Source organism: Rana temporaria, chromosome 1, assembly GCF_905171775.1.
Source record: "Rana temporaria chromosome 1, aRanTem1.1, whole genome shotgun sequence".
In the NCBI taxonomy this organism is placed as follows: Eukaryota; Metazoa; Chordata; class Amphibia; order Anura; family Ranidae; genus Rana; species Rana temporaria.
The window spans coordinates 386,754,766-386,777,251 of NC_053489.1; the positions used below are offsets into that span (position 1 = coordinate 386,754,766).

At 42.2% G+C, this 22,486-nt stretch overlaps 1 protein-coding gene across 18 annotated transcripts in view; it reads right to left on the reverse strand.

Moving 5' to 3' along the window:
- ADGRL3 (adhesion G protein-coupled receptor L3) overlaps positions 1-22,486 on the reverse strand; it is a 1,059,382-nt gene that overhangs the window by 429,014 nt on the left and 607,882 nt on the right. For all 18 annotated transcript variants that reach the window (XM_040322560.1, XM_040322545.1, XM_040322548.1 and 15 more), the window contains 3 exons: positions 18,429-18,551; positions 16,205-16,413; positions 6,780-6,956 (listed from right to left, as the gene is read on the reverse strand). In XM_040322560.1, coding sequence (XP_040178494.1) covers positions 6,780-6,956; positions 16,205-16,413; positions 18,429-18,551 — 509 coding nt within the window. The remainder of the gene's footprint in view (positions 1-6,779; positions 6,957-16,204; positions 16,414-18,428; positions 18,552-22,486) is intronic.

A 22,486-nucleotide genomic window follows, 5' to 3' on the forward strand; every position in this document is an offset into this window, starting at 1 on the left:
AATATGCATGCATCATACATACTAGGGTGAAAACAACTGGGTGGATCCGTAGTGGAGAAGGATCTGGGGGTTTTGGTAGATCATAAGCTCAATAATGGAATATGCAGTTCAGTTTTGGGCCGTAGTTCTCAAAAAGGATATTGGAGAACTGGAGAAAGTGCAGAGAAGGACAACCAAACTGATAGGAGGCATGGAGGAGCTCAGCTATGAGGAAAGATTAGAGGTACTGAATTTATTCAATCTTGATGAAGAGGAGACAGGGGAGGGCTGGCAGCCTTAGGCCTGGGGGGCAAGTCCAGTCAAGTTACCCATTGAACCGCCGAATGAGCTCACCATCCATGGCCCACCTGTTTTTTCAATGCAGCCTCACCAGTGCCCATCAGTGCAGCCAACTCCAGTGCCCATCAATGCAGCCTGATCACTGGGGCAGGTTACATGGGGTGTATTGGGGGGAGATGGGGGTCAGCTAGAGGTGTTAGGGTCTCTCACCACAGTGAGCTCAGCAGGTCATTGCACACCACGGCCTCCTGTGGGAGTAATGCTCCTGGTGTCAAGTTGCAGCCAGCGCTCAGCCCTTCAGCACTGCCGAATCTCTGGCACGCACTGCCTCTGCCAACTTCCAAGAATCTGGACCCATGGAGTTGTAGTATCCTCTGCGCTGCTCTGTTTTCCACCCACCGGAAGCTTGAGCATGGACTACAATTCCCGGAATGCAACAGCTAGTGGTCAGCCACTAAGGCTGTGCCCCCGGCCCGACTTCCTAGTGCAGAATAGAAAAGAAAATGGTAGAGGGCAGCGGCTGACGGCCATTTTGAACATAAGTTAGAGCGGCCTGGGAGGCAATTGCCATCCTGCCCCCTGGCACAGCCCTCCCCTGAGAGGAGATTCATGTACAAATATATAAGGGGTCCATATAGTGAACTTGGTGTTGCGTTATTCACTTTACGGTCAACACAGAGGACAAGGGGGCACTCTTTACGTCTAGAGCAAAGGAGATTTCCCCTCAAAATGTGGAAAGGTTTCTTCACAGTAAAAGCTGTGAAAATTTGGAATTTACTCCCTGCAGAGGTGGTGCTGGCCAGCTCAGTAGATTGCTTTAAGAAAGGCCTGGATACTTTCCTAAATGTACATAAAACTGGGTACTAACATTTATAGGTAAAGTTGATCTGTGGAATATCCAATTGCCTCTCAGGGGATCAGAAAGGACTTTTCCCCTCCTGCTGTAGCAAATTGGACCATGCTCTGCTGGGATTTTTTGCCTTCCTCTGGATCAACTTTGGGTATAGAATTGGGCATATGGGATTGTATGATATTATTATTTTTTTGTATGGACTTGTGTCTTTTTTCAACCTGACTAACTATATAATTATGTAACTATGTAAGGAAAATTATAAATGGTTTTCAAGTTTTTTTTTACAAATAAAAATCTAAAACATGTGGTGTGCATTTGTATTCAGCCCCCTGAGTCAATACTTTGTAAAACCGTCTTTTTCTGCAAGTATAGCTGCAAGTCTTTTTGGGGATGTCTCTACCAGCATTGCACATCTAGAGAGTGACATTTTCAGCCATCCTTCTTTGCATAATAGCTCAAGCTCTGTCAGATTGGATGGAGATCATCTGTGAACAGCCATTTTATAAGTCTTGCCGCAGATTCTCAATTGGATTTAGGTCTGGACTTTGACTGAGACATGTACATAATGGTAAATAAACTACAGTTTGAAAAAGCAGCAAAATGTAAAGTACTTTAAAGAGGTTATAAACCTCCTAAAAAAAAAACCTGCAAGACAAAGGCATAATAAGCTAATATGCATCACATACTAGCTCATTATGAAATACTTACCTGAGAACAATGCCCTGCAGTGCCGCCCGCACTCCACACCCACGGCCAACTTCCATCAAACTTTTCCGTGGATTTTGGTCCGAATGGGTGTTGGCCGTGAACTTGTTCTGCATACACATGGCAGGACTTTTTCAGCCAACTTTCACCAAATCACATGTTTTTTTTTCAGCTCTTGACCGCCCACCCTTTGGGCAACTTCTGCTATTGTTGGCTGATCTTTAGCATTGGTTCTGAGCATGCGTGTTTGTATTTGGACTTTAGTCCGATGGACTTGTGTACACACGATCGGATTATCCTCCATCGGACATGTGTTGCCAGAAAGTTTGAGAGCATTCACAGCGAATATTTGTCTGTTGAAAAACCAAAAACATTTGTCCGATGGAGCATTCACACGGTCGGATTGTTCGATCAAACATGTCCGTTGGACATTTGTTGTCAAAAAGTGCTTTCGTGTGTATGAGCCTTAGGCCTTGTACACACGGGCAAACATGTACGATGAAAACGGTCCGCCGGACCGTTTTCAGCGTACATGCCTGCCCGGAGATTTCTGTATGATGGCTGTACACACCATCATACAGAAATCCGCGCGTACTCGATACGCGGCGACGAGGCTGCGCCGTCGCCGCGACGATGACGCGGCGACGTGCGCGGCCCTGCCAGTTCAATGCTTCCACGCATGCGTCAAAGTCATTCGACGCATGCGAGGGATGGCGGCCGCTCTGACATGTACGGTAGGTCTGTACAGACGACCGAACATGTCCGACGGAAAGGATTCCAGCGGGCTGTTTCTAAACATGTTTAGAAATATTTGCCCGCTCGAAAAAGCCCGGCGGGCAAATGTTCGCTGGAATCCTGTCCGCTCGGCTGTACAGACGACCGAACATGTCTGCTGAAACTGGTCCGCGGACCTGTTTCAGCAGACATGTTCGGTCATCTGTACGGGGCCTTAAGTATAGTCCGATAAGCAAAGCCAATCTCTGCCAGGTCTACATTGATGTCTATGATGTTGTCTGATGATTTTTATCTTCAATAAAGTTTTCAATTTTGCTTCAAACCTGTGAGTGCAGTCAAACCTTTTCCTGTTCCAGAAGCCTTATTATAGTCTTACCTGTAGACAGGGCCGCTGATAGGGCAGTACGACCAGCCCTGTTGTACCGGGCCCGGCTCAGCAAGGGGGCCCGGGAAGCTTCATAGTTAAATTCTGACAGAATAAATAAAAAAAAAATTCTAAACCACCCATGCTCCTGCTTGCTTTTTAGGGTGTACTTACATAATCCTGGGCCCCATTAGGGCAATAGAGGGGCCCAGGAAGTGAAATCACTGAAGGGACTTTATTTCCATTTTCGGGGGGCGCAGGTAGATAAAGCCTAGCCGCATAATGCGCTGCACATGTTCTAGTTCCGGCTGCCCTCTGCTTGTACCATCCCTGGCGGAGTGATTTTTGTGTACAGGGCTCCCTCAGTAAGTGCTGTCTGTGGGTGGGAGTTAGAGAGGCATGTGACTGTCTGGCTGAGAGGATGCAGGAAACTTAATTGAGCAGCGGTGCACAGCTACAGGCAAGGGGCGGCACACAGTCACACCAGCTACCATGGAAAGAAGGTACAGCCCCCTGACTCCCCACTGTGTTCATGATTATCGTCATTAGGATGATCACAGCACCTTACAATTAGATCTGCCTGCCATTTTTTCATGTGGATCTGTATGAAAGCTCTATATAGGATGGAATATATAGGATGGAATCCAGATGTACATAGATTTGAAAAAAAAAAAATGCTGCTATCTCTCTGTATTGTGGGTTTGTGATGCTTTTCTTTGTGGACATAAAAGCTATTTTTTTTCTGATGCTGGGAGTGTGGTCAATCTTCCTTCCACATTGCCTGTTGTGAGTGGACACAAGTCCAAATTTCCATTTGGCCACCCATAGAGACATCACAAGTCCTCCCCTGTCGGCTGTGCATTGTGTGCAGATGCAAACTGAACAGACCTGGAAATCAGAACACATCTGTCCCATTTAGCTCCAATTCTGCAGAGAATCCACTCACTGATCCCTGGCTGCACAGCTACAGGCAAGGGGCGGCACACAGTCACACCAGCTACCATGGAAAGAAGGTACAGCCCCCTGACTCCCCACTGTGTTCATGATTATCGTCATTAGGATGATCACAGCACTTTAGATCCTCTATTGCTCTTCCACACTGTCACATGGCTATTGGGTCTGAGTGTGTACAGACTGTCACACAATAGAGCCATAACAAAGTCAGCACTCAGTAGCCATGTGGCACTGTGGCAGAGCAATAGAGGATCTAAAGTTCTGTTATCATCATAATGATGATAATCATAAGCATGAGATGCTTCTTTACACTTGCTACTTGTTTGGATGGAAGGGGGGGGGGGGGCAGTAAAAACATGCAGCTGAGCTGCATTTTTTAACCACCCACCAACCACCCCTCCTTAAAGAAGCTTTCATCCAAACCTTACAATTAGATCTGCCTGCCATTTTTTCATGTGGATCTGTATGAAAGCTCTATATAGGATGGAATATATAGGATGGAATCCAGATGTACATAGATTTGAAAAAAAAAAAATGCTGCTATCTCTCTGTATTGTGGGTTTGTGATGCTTTTCTTTGTGGACATAAAAGCTATTTTTTTTCTGATGCTGGGAGTGTGGTCAATCTTCCTTCCACATTGCCTGTTGTGAGTGGACACAAGTCCAAATTTCCATTTGGCCACCCATAGAGACATCACAAGTCCTCCCCTGTCGGCTGTGCATTGTGTGCAGATGCAAACTGAACAGACCTGGAAATCAGAACACATCTGTCCCATTTAGCTCCAATTCTGCAGAGAATCCACTCACTGATCCCTGGCTGAGTGGAGCAGCACTGTGTGAAAGAGCCCCCATGCTGGAAAGGTAGTGGTGGGGAAAGTACATAGGCTGCAACCACAATGCTTTTTGCAAAGCAACTACTGTAACCACCCACCATGTTTCCTGTTGAGCATTTTACTTTTCAACTACTGTCAGGGTGTTTGAGTGGTTAACACAGGTTGTGAGGAGGTGATACAATGCCTGTTCACCACCAGCCAAATTCTGTCAGAAGAGCAATCCGCATGCAGATCACTCTTCAGAGAGCAATGCTAGTGTGAATTAGCTCATACAGATTTAAATAATTATTGGAGTGCATGCCTCAGCTGATTTAAAGGCATAATAGATGTGCTGGCTTAAGGAAAATTGAATCCTTAAAGTCAGCTGCAGCACTCATATTCATTAGAAGGAATGGGATTAGCCTGGACAAAGATATCGTAAATATCACTTAAAATATCACTTTTTTGAGGCTGGGTCAAGGGTGGGGTTGGGGGGGCCCCATCAGGTAGGCTGTACAGGGCCCCATGATTTCTAACAGCGGCCCTGCCTGTAGATACAAGTGGTGTAACAGAGTCTACAACCACTTTAAGCCATAAATGACAATCACAAATCAGCTTTAGAGTCTCAGGCCCAGATTCTCATAGGACTTACGACGGCGCAGTGCCATGTACGCCGTCGTAAGTCCTAATCTGAGCCGTCGTATCTATGCGACTGATTCTTAGAATCAGTTACGCATAGATATCCATTAGATCCGACAGGCGTAAGTCTCTTACCCTGTCGGATCTAAACTGCAATTTTTTTTGACCGCTAGGTGGCGCTTCCGTCGGATTCCCCTAGATACGCGAATTCCTGAACGTACGCGCGGCCTGATGCAGTAAAGTTATGACGTTTACGTTAGGCTTTTCCCAGCGTAAAGTTGCCCCTGCTATATGAGGCGCAACCAATGTTAAGTATGGCCGTCGTTCCCGCGTTGAAATTTTAAAAAGTTACGTCATTTGCGTAAGTCGTCCGTGAATGGGGCTGGACGTCATTTACGTTCACGTCAAAACCAATGACGTCCTTGCGACATCATTTGGAGCAATGCACACTGGGATATTTTACGGACGGTGCATGCGCAGTTCGTTCGGTGCGGGGATTCGCTTCATTTAAATGATACACGCCCCTACCCGCCGAATTTGAATTCCGCCGTGTAATTTACACTACGCCGCCGCAACTTTACAGGCAAGTGCTTTGTGAATAAAGCACTTGCCTGAAAAACTTGCGGCGTCGTAACGTAAATCGGATACGTTACGCCGCCGCTTAGATACGCCATTCTTCGAGAATCTGGCCCTAAATGTCGACAAGGACAGATGATTTATAATTTCTCATGCTAGAACAGTTAGCTCATTTTAATGTGGCACGCTGTTTTATTAACACAACTTGGTTTCTGGTTATAAGCTAAAAGAGCACTGAAATGTGCAAAAATGTCAATAGCACAATTACATCAGTCCCTACTTCCGGGACGCTTACAATCTAAGGTCCCTCACATGTATACGTAGACATGCTAGGGTCAATCTATACATCAGCCAGCCAGTTCAACTACCAGTGCGTATTTGGAATATGGGAAGAAATTTGAGTACCCAAGGGAAACCCGCACAAGCACAGGAACTCAATGCAGATAGTGTCTTGGTAGTGATTTGAACCAAGGACCCTAGTGCTGCAAGGCAGGAGTGCTAGCTAAGACAATTTTAGTACTGTACTAGTATCATTTTATGAAAGATGAGCGTTATATTAAGAAATGCTGTTTTATCATTTAGTTAGTTTGAAAAAGGTTCACATTCTGATCATTATTTTCTTTTATTTATACAATGCCAACATTCTGCGCAGCACAAATTAACACATAAAGGCCATTTTTTTTAGAATGCATTCTACCTATCAGTATGTTTTTAGAATGTGGGAATAAAATAAAGCACCCAGAGGAAACCTTAATTAAAAAGTGTACAACTGCTTTAACGCTGTATATTCTAATGTGACCTAATGTCAAAGTTGTACGTGTGTATATCGTATGTGATGGTGGATTGATTTCACACTAACTTACCTTAACTGCAACATGAGCCATAAGAACAGCAAAGTTAGTTAGATGATTACATGAGCACTTTGTATGCGTTTTGTTGGTTGTCATAAGTCTACAGCCTTGTGTTGACCAGTGTCCTGAAAAATTTGTTTTTGAGTAACTCCAGAATGAGCAGTTAGGGTTGAAATAGTCATCAGATTGCTGCAAAAAGAAACAAAAACACACTTTAATTATATCCATCATCTATAAAAGAGAAAGTAATTAGCATCAACTAATTGAATGCAAACTTATTATATACTGTAAATAGGTCAATTTGGTTATTCCAAAATGCTAAAAAGATTAATATAACTGTACGATTGTTTTTATTTTTAATGTTTATGTCTGGTTCTAATACTGCACTAAAGAAGAAGTTATTCACTGTGTAAAGTATATATGTGTTTTGTTTACCAAGGGTACAAGGTGAAATCACAAAGATAAGATTTTTATTCTTTCATTGCCTCTGTATTAGTAGGATTAAAGATCAAAGTGGGTTCTCAAGGATGCAGGTTGGGGGCTTCAGAATGTCTATTGTGAGTGGGGAAAATTGGTATTCCAGTTTTCTTTGGGATTGGTAACTGCCGGGTTGGTTTCTGGGGTCCAGAGACTTCTAGAGGCTTGGGATAGAGGAAGCCTCTTGTCCTGAGTCCACGTTTTACTGGGGATCAGCAGGCTGACAGTAATTCAGGGCTCTACCAAAGGCCAGGGTGTGGGCCAGTACAGCAGGGAGAGAGACAGGCACAGAGTCTAAAGTTTGTTGAGATGGCCTGGAGGACCAGACAGAGGCCTGAAGAGTGAGACCAGAGCAGCAGCACTGCCAGAGCAATCCAGGAGGCTGAAGGAAGCATTTTTGCTGCTGTGTAGCATTGAGAGAGGAATACTGAACACCCCTGAAAGGATAACCTTTCTTTTGTGTTGGAATTCAACTTGTCACTTTCTTTTTACATAAAAGTGGGCCAACAAACCCTGAGGCCCCGTACACACGGCCGAGGAACTCGATGTGCCAAACACGTCAAGTTCCTCGTCGAGTTCAGGGATGAAGCCGCCGAGGAGCTCGGCGGGCCGCCTTCTCCCATAGAACAACGAGAAAATAGAGAACATGTTCTCTATTTTCTCGACGAGTTCCTCGGCGGCTCCATCGAGCCAAAAGTGTACAGACGACAGAGTTTCTCGGTGAATTCTGCCGAGAAACTCTGTCGTGTGTACGAGGCCTGAGACATATTCCCAGCTGGAGTGGGCTTTATATCAAAGGCACTACACTTAAGCATATGTCCATCTACATAAATACATGTATTTCATGTCGCTTTCTTTCTTGTATTGAACAGGCTTATACTTGTACTGAATAGTTATCTAATGAATAATGAAAAACTAAACGTGAAATGAAAACTGTACTGTGTAGACAAAAAGTTTAGATCAGTTTGTACACTGTGCCGTAAAGTTTGCATTCAAACTCTGCATTTGAGACTATTCAAATACATAAATGCTTGCTTATGCTAGTATTAGTTTTATTTTATTTTTATTAGTTACATACATTTTTTCTTAACTTAATATTATAAATTAAAGTGGTTATAAAAGTTTTTTTATTACCTCAATGGTTTCCTGTATTTTTGAAAAAAAAATCCCATAGCTCATCCTAAACACTTGGCTAACACCTCTCTTGGTTCATTGCTGTCCCCACCGGCATCCACACTCTCGTCTCTTCCTGCATTCACAGGCTTCACTTAGAGCAGTGGAGCCATTTGCTCCAACTGCCGCCTGTCAAATCCTGTAAGGAGGGAGTGGGGGGTGTGGTCAGGCCACACTGTGTGTGTCTATGGATCAACACAGTCCAGCTTGGGAGCAAGCCTGCACAAGTTCCCTGAAAATGGAGAAGCAGACAGCACCAGTGGGGCCCACCAAAGAAATGGTAAGGGACCCATTAGCAGGTAAAACTCTTATTTTATTAATACATTTGTCAAGAGCACCAAAATGAATTGTGGTCAGGTGCAATACTATGACCATCATGTGTCATAGATAGTGTGCTACACCCCTCACTATACTAAAGTTAGCTCTCTCAGCAGCTCTTTACCAGTGTGTGCTGGATTAGTGAGCCCACTAACAGCGATTGCAGGGAAATACGGTTAGAAATATTGTACAGAGCTTTACAGTGCTTTAAGTAGTGCTATATACTGCCACTAATACATTATAGTGAATTGCAGCAAAATCTGTATTCACTGTCAACAGATCCAACAATCCTTTTCAGGACTACCGTTTATTTATTTATTTTGTATGAGTCAGCAACGGGTCCTGTTAATTTGTTGCTGATGCTCCCTATTACTCTTATATATAGATATTACGGGGGAAGATCCACATACATACGCTGCGCCCGGCGCATATGTAAGATACGCTACGCCGCTGTAACTTACTTGGCTTTGGTTTGAATCCTCAATGAATTTGCGCCGTAAGTTACGGCGGCGTAGTGTATCTCTCGTGGCGTAAGGGTGCGGAATTCAAATTGGGCGGGTAGGGGGCGTGTTTCATTTAAATGAAGCGCGTCCCCGCGCCGAACGAACTGCGCATGCGATGTCCATAAAAACTCTCAGGGTGCATTGCTCCAAATGACGTCGCAAGGACGTCATTATTTTCAACGTGACGGACGTCACGGACGACTTACGTAAACGACGTAAAATTTTCAAAATTAGACGCGGGAACGACTGCCATACTTAACATTGAGTACGCCACCATATAGCAGCTTTAACTATATAAAAAGCCGAACGGAAACAACGTAAAAAAATGCGACGGCTGGTCGTACGTTCGTGGATCGTCGGAAATAGCTAATTTGCATACTCGACGCGGATTACGATGGGAACGCCACCTAGCAGAAGCCAAAAAATTGCATCTAAGACCCGACGGCGTACGAAGACATACACCTGTCGGATCTAACACAGATGCCGTCGTATCTTGTTTTGTGGATACCAAAACAAAGATACGACGCTCAAAATTTGTAATTACGCGGCGTATCAAGAGATACGCCGGCGTAATTTCTTTGAGGATCTGCCCCTACATGTTTTGTTTATTAAAAAAAAATCTTGCACTTTCATGTGAAGTTAATATTTAAGCAAAAGCTATTTTTGTAGCGATACCCCCAAAGGAGCTGCTTAAAGCGGGGGTTCACCCTTAGAGGGCACTTTTTCCCCTTAGATTTCTGCTCGTTTTCTCTAGGGGAATCGGCTATTTGTTTTAAAATATGTGCAGTACTTACCCGTTTACGAGATGCATCCTCTCCGTCGCTTCCGGGTATGGGCTGCGGGAATGGGCGTTCCTTCTTGATTGACAGGCTTCTGAGAGGCTTCCGACGGTCGCATCCATCGCGTCACGATTTTCCGAAAGAAGCCGAACGTCGGTGCGCAGGCGCAGTATAGAGCCGCACCGACGTTCGGCTTCTTTCGGCTACGAGTGACGCGATGGATGCGACCGTCGGAAGCCTCTCGGAAGACTGTCAATCAAGAAGGAACGCCCGCTCCCGAAGACCCATACCCGGAAGCGACGGAAGAAGATGCAGCTCGAAAACGGGTAAGTACTGCTCATATTTTAATACAAATAGCCGATTCCCCTAGACCGAACGAGCAGGAAGCTAAGGGGAGAAAAAAAAAAATTAACAAATGGGTGAACTCCCGCTTTAAGTATGTTCAGTTCGTTACTCTGCGTCTCAACCCTAATAACAGCCCCAGCCCCCTCTGGCACACCTGGCAATAGTGTAAGTGCCATACGGCGGCGTAGTGTATCTCTCGTGGCGTAAGGGTGCGGAATTCAAATTGGGCGGGTAGGGGGCGTGTTTCATTTAAATGAAGCGCGTCCCCGCGCCGAACGAACTGCGCATGCGATGTCCGTAAAAACTCTCAGGGTGCATTGTTCCAAATGACGTCGCAAGGACGTCATTATTTTCAACGTGACGGACGTCACGGACGACTTACGTAAACGACGTAAAATTTTCAAAATTAGACGCGGGAACGACGGCCATACTTAACATTGAGTACGCCACCATATAGCAGCTTTAACTATATGCCGGAAAAAGCCGAACGGAAACACACACATACATGTTATGATAAAACACAGAAATTGTCTTTCCTGCAATATTTCTGTGAAAGGATAACAGACAGCAACAATGTATAATCAACTAGAGAGCAATAACTGAGATTTAGGAACAATATAGCTCTAAATCCTATATTAAAGCTGTTTTCAGGGGACTTATATAGTAAATAAAGCAAAATATGACACTTTAAATTGGATTGGTCACTTCTACTCTTGGCTCTATGAGTCCAAGGGAGGAGGGCCGATGAATGACTCCCTTTGTGTCAGGCCGCTCTCTACTGTGCCCTGACACCACAGGCCCAACTTTACACACTTATTCAAATCAACAAGTAATGGCTTAACTTTATAGAAAAACTGTTCCACACACCCAATGCATATACAGAGCCCTGAATATGTGTGTGCGGATCCGTATGGCACTAGTAGATTCAGTGCTTTTGAAGAAAAGATAGGATTTGGTGTCTTCAGCTAGCCACTTTTGTTGATGCACGTAAACTCCTGGGTAGCAGAGCCAAACACCACAACTGGCCCAGATTATCAAGTGAGACAGGCAGGGTTTTGTTCAACAAGGTGAGAGGACAATGATATCTGTATACAGTGTCCCAGAAGTGGATAGATAGTGGAGGGGTCAGCTCTGCCCTATCTGACCCCTCCAGGACCACCTCTTTCTTAGCCCATAAAGGTCGGCTGTTTGCCCACACCAGTGTTCAAAAATACCCGCCTTGCGATGGATAAACTGGGTGGGAAACCCCGGCTGACATAGGGAGGATCAAGGAAAGGAAAATTATGGTAAGTATGGATAACAATTTTCCTTATTCCTGTACCTCCCCATCTCAGCCTACTATGGGATGTACCAAGCAATATTAAGAAGGGAGGAAAGAAAAAAAAATAAGCCAAACACTCAATGCAATGCTACTCAAATTTTTAATGGGCAACAGCTGCCGTAATAACCGTAGAGCCAAATGTTTCCTCAGGCGGACAAGCCATATTAAGCCTGTAATGCCTAATAAAAGGCGCACTTCAGCTTGCTGCTCTGCAAACTACTACGATTTCAATGGAGGCCTGATTTCTATGGCAGCCTCTAAAAATCAGATAACCAACGGATGTAGAGCATATCTTGTACACAACATAGCCCACAAGGCGGGGATTTGACACTTATCCCTGTGGTACTACAAATGTCAGCAAGATGAATACCAGCAATGATGTCTGTATACAGTATTTTTAATAACTCCTCCTGTAATGCAGTGTCTCTGTTCTCTGCAGATGGGCAAAAATGCCCTCTCACTACATTCTGCGATCAAGGCTCTCTTGCAACCTGACTGGTCACCTAACACTGGAACCATACACAGACGGTGCAGGTGCACCTCAATCCCCCTCTCTCAGGCTGAATGTCCTGACTGGCGGTAGAGGCCAGAATTGTGCAAAAAGATCATCTGAGAGATAGCATTTCTCCCTCAGGTCTGGTCTCTTTCACTCCCTGAAAAAAAATGGCGGACCTGCAAATACCTGTAGTATTCCTGCAAGGGAACATTCTTCAGCGTGCAGAGTTGAGAAAAAGAGACAAATCTGCCTTCATGCAAAAAGTCCTCCAATGATGTCAGACCGTTTCTTGTCCACCAACCAAAGCAAGCAGGTGTATTAAAAGCTGTAGGGAACCTAGGATCACCCAAAAATGAGGCTCCAGAAGGAACCCCCGAAATGAGAGCCAAACGGGGGCCGAACTTCCCCCACAGCCTCAGCTCCTGGGCAACTATCAGGTTCTTACCCATCAAAACCGAGGCAAAAGATTTTGAGGACCACAATAGTCCCGGCAAATAATAAGGGCGTACAGAGTCCTGTTCAAAAAAGTATATCAAGTAAATCAACGTACACGCCCCTAGCGGCCAGCGTAAATATGCAGCTAAGATACGACGGCGTAGGAGACTTACGCCGGTCGTATCTTAGCAACAGAGAAGCGTATCTCAGACTGAGAATATGCTTAAAGATACGACGGCGTGGATTCGGACTTACGACGGCGTATCTACTGATACGCCGTCGTAAGTCTTTCAGAATCCGGCTAATAGTTTTTTCTAGACCATTAAAAATGGTCGTGTGTACGCGGCATAACTGGTTGCTTCTCTGGGAACATGGACTGCCGCGACTGCATTGCTCTGGTTTGGTTACCTTTGATTTGAGTACATCCCTCCCATTTTTGTAAAAAAATTATTATATCTTTTCATGTGACAACACTGAAAAAATTACACTTTGTTACAATGTAAAGTAGTGAGTGTACAGCTTGTATAACAGTGTGAATTTGTCCCCTCAAAATAACTGAATACACAGCCATTAAGGTCTAAACCGCTGCCAACAAAGATGAGTACACTCCTAAATGAAAATGTCCAAATTGGGACGAAAGTGTCAATATGTTTTGTGGCCATCATTATTTTCCAGCACTGCCTTAACCCTCTTGGGCATAGAGTTCACCAGAGCTTCACAGGTTGCCACTGGAGTCCTCTTCCACTCCTCCATGATGACATCACAGAGCTGGTGGATATTAGAGACCTTGCGCTTCTCCACCTTCCGTTTGATGATACCCCACAGATGCTCAATAGGGTTTAGGTCTGGAGACATGCTTGGTCAGTCCATCACCTTTACCCTCAGCTTCTTTAGTAAGGCAGTGGTCATCTTGGAGGTGTGTTTAGGGTCGTTATCATGTTGGAATACTGCCCTGCGGCCCAGTCTTCGAAGGGAGAGGATCATGCTCTGCTTCAGTATATCAAAGTACATGTTGGCATTCATGGTTCCCTCAATGAACTGTAGCTCCCCAGTGCCGGCAGCACTCATGCAGCCCCAGACCATGACACTCCCACCACTATGCTTGACTGTAGGCAAGACATACTTGTCTTTGTACTCCTTACCTGGTTGCTGACACACGCTTCACACTATCTGAACTATATAAGTTTATATTGGTCTCATCAGACCACAGGACATGGTTCCAGTAATCCTTTCTTGTGCATCTTCTCATTCTGGGACGACAGCCATGCAGACCAATATGATGCAGTGTATGGTCTGAGCACTGACAGGCTGACACCCCACCCCTTCAAACTCTGCAGCAATGCTGGCAGCATATACGTCTATTTCCCAAAGACAACCTCTATATATGACGCTGAGCATGTGCACTCAACGTCTGCAAGTGTACTTGAGATTACACTGAAAGTGCACTTGTAAGTGCAGTCGCTGTAAATCTGAGGGGTAGATCTGAAATGAGGGGAAGCTCTGCTGATTTTATCATCCAATCATGTGCAAGCTAAAATGCTGTTTTTTTTTTTTATGTTCCTTGCACGTCCCCCTTAGGATCTACAGCAACTGCACTTCCAAGTGCACTTTCAGTGCAATTTCAAGTGCACTTTGCACTTGTAGTTAGTCATGTTGAAAGATAAATCTTCTTCCCATTGACAATTTTCTTGCAGGAATTTGATGGTATTTTGCCCTATCAATTTTTCTTCCATCCTGACAAGTGCTCCAGTTCCTGCTGCAGAGAAACACCCAATAGCAGGATATTTCCACCTCCATGCTTTACTGTAGGAATGGTGTTATTTAGATGGTAAACAGTTTTGGATTTCCGCCAGACATTTGGTGTTGAGGCCAAATAATTAAATCTTATGCCGCGTACACACCATCACTTTATGTGATGAAAAAACCCGACATTTTTAAAAACGTCAATTTAAATGACCGTGTGTGTGGGAAAACGTCGTTTTATGTCTTGTGAAAAACGACAAAGAAAAATTGAAGCATGCTTCGATTTTATGTGTCGTTTTTCAAAACGTCGTTTTTTGTTTCACAAAAATTGACCGTGTGTAGCAAAAAACGATGTTTAAAACAACGTTTTTAAACCCGCGCATGCCCAGAAGCTAGTTATAAAGCGAGCTTCAATGGAAAAAAGCAGTGAACGTAACCTTGCTTTGCTAGAGCATTGTGAGAAAATGATGGTGTGTAGGCAATGTCGTTTTTGAAAATTGAAGTTTAAAAAATGTTGTTTTTTACTTCACAGAAAATTTCGTTTTTTTCCATCACATAAAGTGATGGTGTGTATGCGGCATTAGTCTCATCTGACTAGAACACCTTTTTCATGTGGCTTCAGCATCTTCAAGGTACATTTAAGGTGGTCAAATGAGACTAAAATTGATGATATGTCTGGAGGAAATCCTATTCCAATCCAAACCTTGTCCACAAGGTTTAGGAGTGTGTCTATGGGAATGTTTGACCATTCTTCCAGAAGCGCATTTGTGAGGTCAGGCACTGATTTCGGACAAAAAGTCCTGGCTCACAGTCTCCACTTCATTCCAAAGGTGTTCTATCGGGTTGAGGTCAGGACTCTGTGGAGGCCAGTCAAGTTCCTCCACTCCAAACTCATTTATTCATGTCTTTATGGACCTTGCTTTGTGCACTGGTATGCAGTCATGTTGTAACCAGAAGGGGCCGTCCCAAAACTCTTCCCACAAAGTTGGATGTATGAAATTGTCCAAAATGTCTTGGTATGCTGATGCCTTAAAAATTTCTTTCACTGGAACTAGGGGGCCAAGCTCAACCCCTGAAGAACAACAACACACCATAATTCCCCCTCCACCAAATGATTTGGACCAGTGCACAAAGCAAGGTCCATAAAAACATGGACGAGCGAGTTTGGGATGAAGGAACTTGCCTGGCCTGCACAGAGTCCTGACCTTAACCCGATAGAATACCTTTGGATGAATTCGAGCGGAAACTGCAGAGGGGTGCACCCTCCTGCCCCACCAGCAGCACCTGTGGTGGTTCCTAGGCTTACCTATTCCACCAAGGGAAACAGCTTCTCTGAAGTTATCAGGAGGATGTTCCCAAATCCCTCCTGTGACTTATGACCCTAGAAGCAATGTGTATTGCGTCCCTTCTGGGGTCATGGCTGGTATTCCTTGGCTAGTGTAGCTGAGGATGTAGCTATCTCAGTATGAACAGTGCTGGAATATTTGTATTGGAGGGCAGGGGAGATATTGGGGATGTAACACATATCACATAGGGGGCTATCACACTAAAAAACAAAAATGTATTAAAGCACAGATTATGAAATCAAACAAAAACCAATGCAGAAAGAAAAATGTAAAAAATCAAGGTCTGGAATGTGCACAGTCCCATCCAGCTGCAATGTCAGTTCAGGTTGGTGGTCAGGAGTCAGTAAAACTGCAGCTCAGCTATCTGTTATTAACACCCCCCCCCCCCCCCCCATACACCCATGTAAAAAATCCCAAAAGAGTGGAAAGATCAATAGTAAATCAAATAATAATTGCCAAGTATAAACAGATCAGTTAGACACATTGAATAGGTTCACTTACCTCTATATGTTTAACAGTAAACATCACTGGATCAGTTAAGTAGACTTTACTACTTGATTCCTTGTAGACTGCTGCAGTAATCACAGGGGAATTTACAACAACTGTGTGATTTGTGGTCAAAGCTTCTATTTCTAATTTAATGCTGGCATTCTCCGTGGACAAGTAGCGACCCAGGTTCTTGTACAAGACAAATGCAACTCTAATCTCACCTAAAATGCACAAAGCAAAAAACAAATCCATTGAATGCACTGTTCAAATTATGATCCTGTAATGTATCAATCTGTGAGTTGAAAATAAATATTAATCAGTTCTGTATTATTTCTGGAGACAATTAATGTGTGCAATAATGGATTGCATATTGAATAAATTGTTAGTATAAATATAAGCTATCAACAAACAATCATAAAGAAATATAAAATATAGCATGGACTATGAGAAACTAGAATCAAGCCCATCTCCTAAGCCTTAATTACATTAAAGTGGATGTAAACCCGATTCATGAAATTTAAGCTGGGCACATATATCTGCAGTGTTTTGTTATCTCTTTTTAATGAGCTAAGTCTTATAGCTCTCTTCTGAACGGATCCTCTGTTATCAGCCAGAGAACTCCTGACGTGTTTTTTTTTACTTTTTAGACAAAAACAGCCTGAATCTTTTGTCAAAGGAGGTTGCTAAAATAGATTAGCAGAGAGCAGCTCCTATTACGAAACAGCTCTGAGAGTCTCTGCCTATGATGAGAGGAGGTGTGTGCCTTTCCTCCAATCAGCAATTTTAGCTATCTTGGCTGTTTGCCCAGACATCACATTCTGTGTTAACCAGGAAGAGAAAAACTCCTAACACGATCTGAACTTTCTAAACAGTATATAAATGTGAAGACAGCAGATATACATAATAAAATGTAGGGAGATTGGTTAATCTATGTGTATCATCTGAGGCTGTTCACTTCACTGGGTGTATGGAGGGTTTACATCCACTTTAAAAAAAGATTATCATCTTTCCATTACACTTATCCAAATAATATTTTGTTTAAAAATATATGACAATTTATTTCCAAACTCAATGTACTAAATGCTGCACTTTTTCTGAAGACAAAAAAATGAGGCCTACCTTTACATATCACTTCTTTCTAAGGCCTGGAGATAACTAATCACGCCCACAGTCAATGTAGTTACTGAATTTACTGATAGTCAGGCTAATGCACATGACATGATACAGAAATTTACAAAATGCCAACTTAATGTATAAATGTTTTTTCTGGTTGGCAGGCCCTTGTAGGATGCACTGTAGTGCATCCTATAAGGGCCTGCCAACCAGCAAAAACAAAGCTTTAAAGCTTTAAACACTTCACAAAAGCTAGTTGCAGAAGCGGTAAGATTTGCCACACCTCCACATAAAAGCAATGTTTTGCAGTGATGAAAGCCATTTTCTTTGGGTCGCAGGGGGAGACACATGAATGAATAACAGAGCTGCGCTTTATTAATGCGAGTAAACACTTTTGAATTATTGGTCTATCATAAATATTGCGGAGTGCTGGCTTTTCTTATTTGTTTGATATAATCAACAACAGTTTGCTTAAATATGGATTTCCTGGGGAAAATATCCAAAAAAGGAACATAGCTCATGAGTTTTTAGTTCTACCAGAAAATTGATTGCTATGTTTCCACTGGTCTCCTGTTTCTGATAGAAAACTAGAAATTAGAGGTAGTAGTTGGAAGAAAAAAAAAAAGTATGCTGGAATGTTGCCAATTATAGAACTGGTAAACCAACTAAAATTCCTTTGGTAGTTTGTATAAACATTGTCACTAGATTATCTAATGTACAATAATCAGTTCAACAATTCACATGCTGTATGCCTAAAGAAACAGACTGAGAAAGAAAAATGTAGTGCTCAGCTTTCTTATGAGAAAGCCTAACATTCTGTCTGAGTTAAACGTCATAAATACACTTTATGTCAATATTTATTTGTAAAAGAAAGATTCCAAACAGTTGGGAAAAAAAATAAAAATAAACAAAATAAATTGGAAAAATATATTTGTAATTAATTTAATAATTCAGTTATTTAAATAAATTACGGAATCTAAATATAAAAACAATAGACAAACATTATAGATTTCCTTTAAAAAGCACAAAAATACAAACACCAAATACTGAGTTTGCATCAATTTATAAAGAATGAATCATTCATACGCTTTTTATTCCAGATTACAAAGTACTATCTACTTACCATTTCGACCATTTTGTCTTAGTGTATTTGATGACAGCTGAATAGAGCTGCTATGTCCTATATTCTGTGGGAATTTAAGATCTTCTAAATTTACATCTGTGCTTAGTCTTGCAACTTCAAGTTCTAATGATTAAACAGAAAAAACAAAATTAAAAAATAAGGACATTAATTCCACATGAGAATAAAGTGAAAACCATGCAATTTCACTTCCTTAAATGTAGGTGAAAGCAATCATTTATACAATGATTGGGGATCTTCTCCGAGCCCTACAAACTAGTGGCTTGGCTAACTCAAAATCATAACACGTAGCCTTGTCACTTAGCCCTCTTTGATACTTCATATACTGCATTCCTACACAATGTGTGCCAGTAGCATACTAGGTGTTGTCAATAATCAAAAAATCATCAATAAAAACGTTAAAAAAAATTGTGCACCATATGCATAATGAGGAAATAACATTTACAAAATGTAAACATTATAATCATTATCAATAACATAAAATATTCACTTCACCAACCTTTATTTTATGTCTTTTCTACTTCAGAATTCATCAATAATCTTTTAACCTAACCCAATTCCCAGAAAGTGCCCTGTGGGGGGGGGTGACTAAGTTGCACTTTGTGTCTATGGACAGATACAGCCCAGCTTGGGAGCGAGGAACAGACAACGATTCCAGAAGAGGTAAGAGTCAACTCTGTACCATACCAATGCTCAAAGCAGGTATAACTTATTTTTAATTGAACAAAAAATGCTTTTACAACCACTCTAATAAAGGATTTATCCACCCCTCTTCAGTTCTTGCATTTACTACAGTAGACTAATTCTATCACTATATAAATTGTGTACCCCCTCTCCCACTCATCAGCAAATCTTCAACCATCTCCGTGGAGCCAACATTTTTTTCAAAACTCTTAAGCCGTGTACACACGATCGGTTTGTCCAATGAAAACAGACCTGTTTTCATCGGACAAACCAATCGTGTGTGGGCCCCATCGGTCTTTTATCCATTGGTGTTAAAAAATAGAACATGCTTTAAATTTTTCCTATGGATAAAAAAACAATAGAAAAATCAGATTGTCTGTGTGGAACTCCATCGGAGAAAAATCCACGCATGCTCAGAATCAAGACGACGCATGCTCGGAAGCATAGAACTTCATTTTTTCGGCTTGTCGTATTGTTTTACTTCACCGCCTTTTGGCACGGTCGGAATTTAGTCTGATGGAGTGTAGGCAAGACTGATGAAAGTCAGCTTCATCGGATATCCGACAAAAAAATCCATCAGATTAGATTCCATCAGATATCCGATTGTGTGTACAGGGCTTTAGAGGGACTTGCAGTCATCAGAATCCATGCAAGAGAAGAATCAAAAACCACCTTTAATACTAGATACATGGGCACTATTAATAGCTGGTGATGCCCTTGGGCTTTGTAATGCCTGGTGGAATATGTGGATGATATTTTGGTGTTCTCTTCTGATCTTTTGTCTCATCGTCATCATGACCAAGCTGTTCTTCAGTGACTTTTGGCCAAAAACTTTACACAAATCTTTTACTTACAAGTGCCATTGTTGGAATGCATCACCACAGGATTTACGGATGGCCTACTCTAAAAGTGTCTGCAGTATTGAAATGGTCCCTACCAACCAGTCTCAAGGCCACCCAAGGATTCTCCAAATAATATTAAAGTTTATCTACAGCCAATTTTTTTTTTTTTCTAGTTTTGAAATGAGTGGGGAAGAATTAAAACTCCTTGCAGGTACTGCTATCTGGTTGCCCCACTAGATTTCACTTTCTGACAGGAATTAATGAAAACTCCCATACAGCAATACAGAAAGAAGTATAAATGTATGTTAAAATGTTTAAATCATATATTCTTTTCCACATTGTATTTAAATTATTTCTAGCCTAAATGTTAGAAAATGAAACCATATGCTGTGACCATAAAACACTTATAAGTAGGAGAACGCAAGAACATCTGTCATACTTTTATTTGTTTCCTGTTGTAGAATTTCCCTCACTTCCTCCCTGGTAAAAAATGTTTCACCAGGACAGGAAGTCTCGAAGCCCATAAAGCAGTAAATCCTGACAAGTATTTATACAGCCAATTATTTTTCTAGTTTTGAATTGAGTGGGGAAGGATTAAAACTCCTTTCAGGTTTTGCTGCTTCAGTACAGTATCTGGTTTCCCCATTAGATTTCACTTCCTGTTCTAATGACACAGGTTTACCAGACAGGACATAATGGAAACTCCCCAACAGAAACACACAAACAAGTAAGAGTTAAAGAAGAGTTCTAACCTTTCCCCACTCCATCTAAAACTAGAAACATATATAAATATCTCCTTTACTAACTTTTCCACCTTGGTGTCTCGCATTACAACTTATTACTCAAACATGGCTGCTTCCATAACAGACCTACCACCTTCCAAAGCTTTCACTGTCAAATGGGTGGTTGCAGACTGATTTTCAAAAATGGCACAGTGACTTTCCTTTCTGGAAAAATTAATACCTCAAAGAAATGGGATTTTAAGGGCAATAAAAATAATATACAAAAAAAGTATAGGTAAGTATAGAAAAATATAATATTTAATTTACTTTACAAAAAGGTTATGCAAAAGGTTTTACAATTGTAACAATCGCTGTAACAAATAGGTTTGCATAATGTGTGGACCATGCAGATCCTGAATAAAAACATATACAAAAAATGACAGTACATAAATGCAGAAGATGAATGATGTATTGAACCTCGAAAAACCCAATGAGGGTCAAGGGAAAATGCAGAAGACTGTTTTATTGCGACGCATTTCGACTAGTGAGTTTACACTCGATGTCTTCATCAGGAAAAAGAAAACAGTGTTCAGGTGCATGCGTCTGTCATCTAAAAGAAAAGAGATCCATCCCCCTCATCCAAAAGGACCCGGCTTGGTCTCCCTCCACACATGGGTGGACGTCCGCAGCAAGGAAAGCTCAGAGTGAATAAACAAAAGTTCATTCTAAACACATGCCATAAGAAAAATAAATTTCCAAGAAGTTTATCCCTGGAAGATATTTTTATGCAGAATTGCAGAGTATATGCCAAATGACCATGAATTGGAAGATCAGGCAGAAATGGCCAGAAGTAGCTGGATGGTCTGATAGCAGACCCATCCGCTGCAGTGTCCAGGAGTGAATGGCCATTCACTCCTGGACTCCTTACGGCTTCACTGCCCGTTTCCTACTGCGCATGCGCGAGTCTCGCGACGACATGTGAATGGGCGGCTGCTCTCTGGGATTACACACAGTTCGCCCCATTCACTAGAAGAGGATGCAGAAGAAGACAGACCGCGGTTACGGAAGAGGCAGATTACGGACTTCCACACAGCAACATGTATTTCGGGTGAGTATATAAAAAAAAAATCTATTTTTTTTGTATTTTTTGTGAACATTTTTTTTCTGGGTGGAACTCCACTTTAAGGTCTTCCATAGTGTGTTCCGGTTGTGAGAAATGATGTCCCACAGGTGTGTAAAAATTATCTTCCTTATGTTCCTTGATGGTGTGTCTGTGCAAATTCATCCTTGTTTACCAACCTTAAAATGTGAATAAAACAGAGGAACTTGCAATCATCAATTTGTCAAATCGTACACTTTCTGAACCAAACATAACAGTCCTCTCTAAAGGCCTCACATTCAGCCCAAACCTCAAATTGGATAATTTACAATCATTGTCAGATATGGAGGAATTCTTCAGGAGACTAAGGTTTAACCACTTGCTTACTGTGCACATATACCCCCTTCCTGCCCAGGCGAAATTTCAGCTTCCGGCACTGCGTCGCTTTAACTGACAATTTGTGCGTTCGTGCGACGTGGCTCCCAAACAAAATTTATGTCCTTTTTTTTCACACAAATAGAGCTTTCTTTTGGTGGTATTTGATCGCCTGTGCGGTTTTTATTTTTTGTGCTATAAACAAAAAAGAGAGTAAATTTTGAAAAAAAAACACAATATTTTTTACTTTTTGCTACAATAAATATCCCATAAAAAAAAAAAAATCTCAGTTTAGGCCGATTCGTATTCTTCTACATA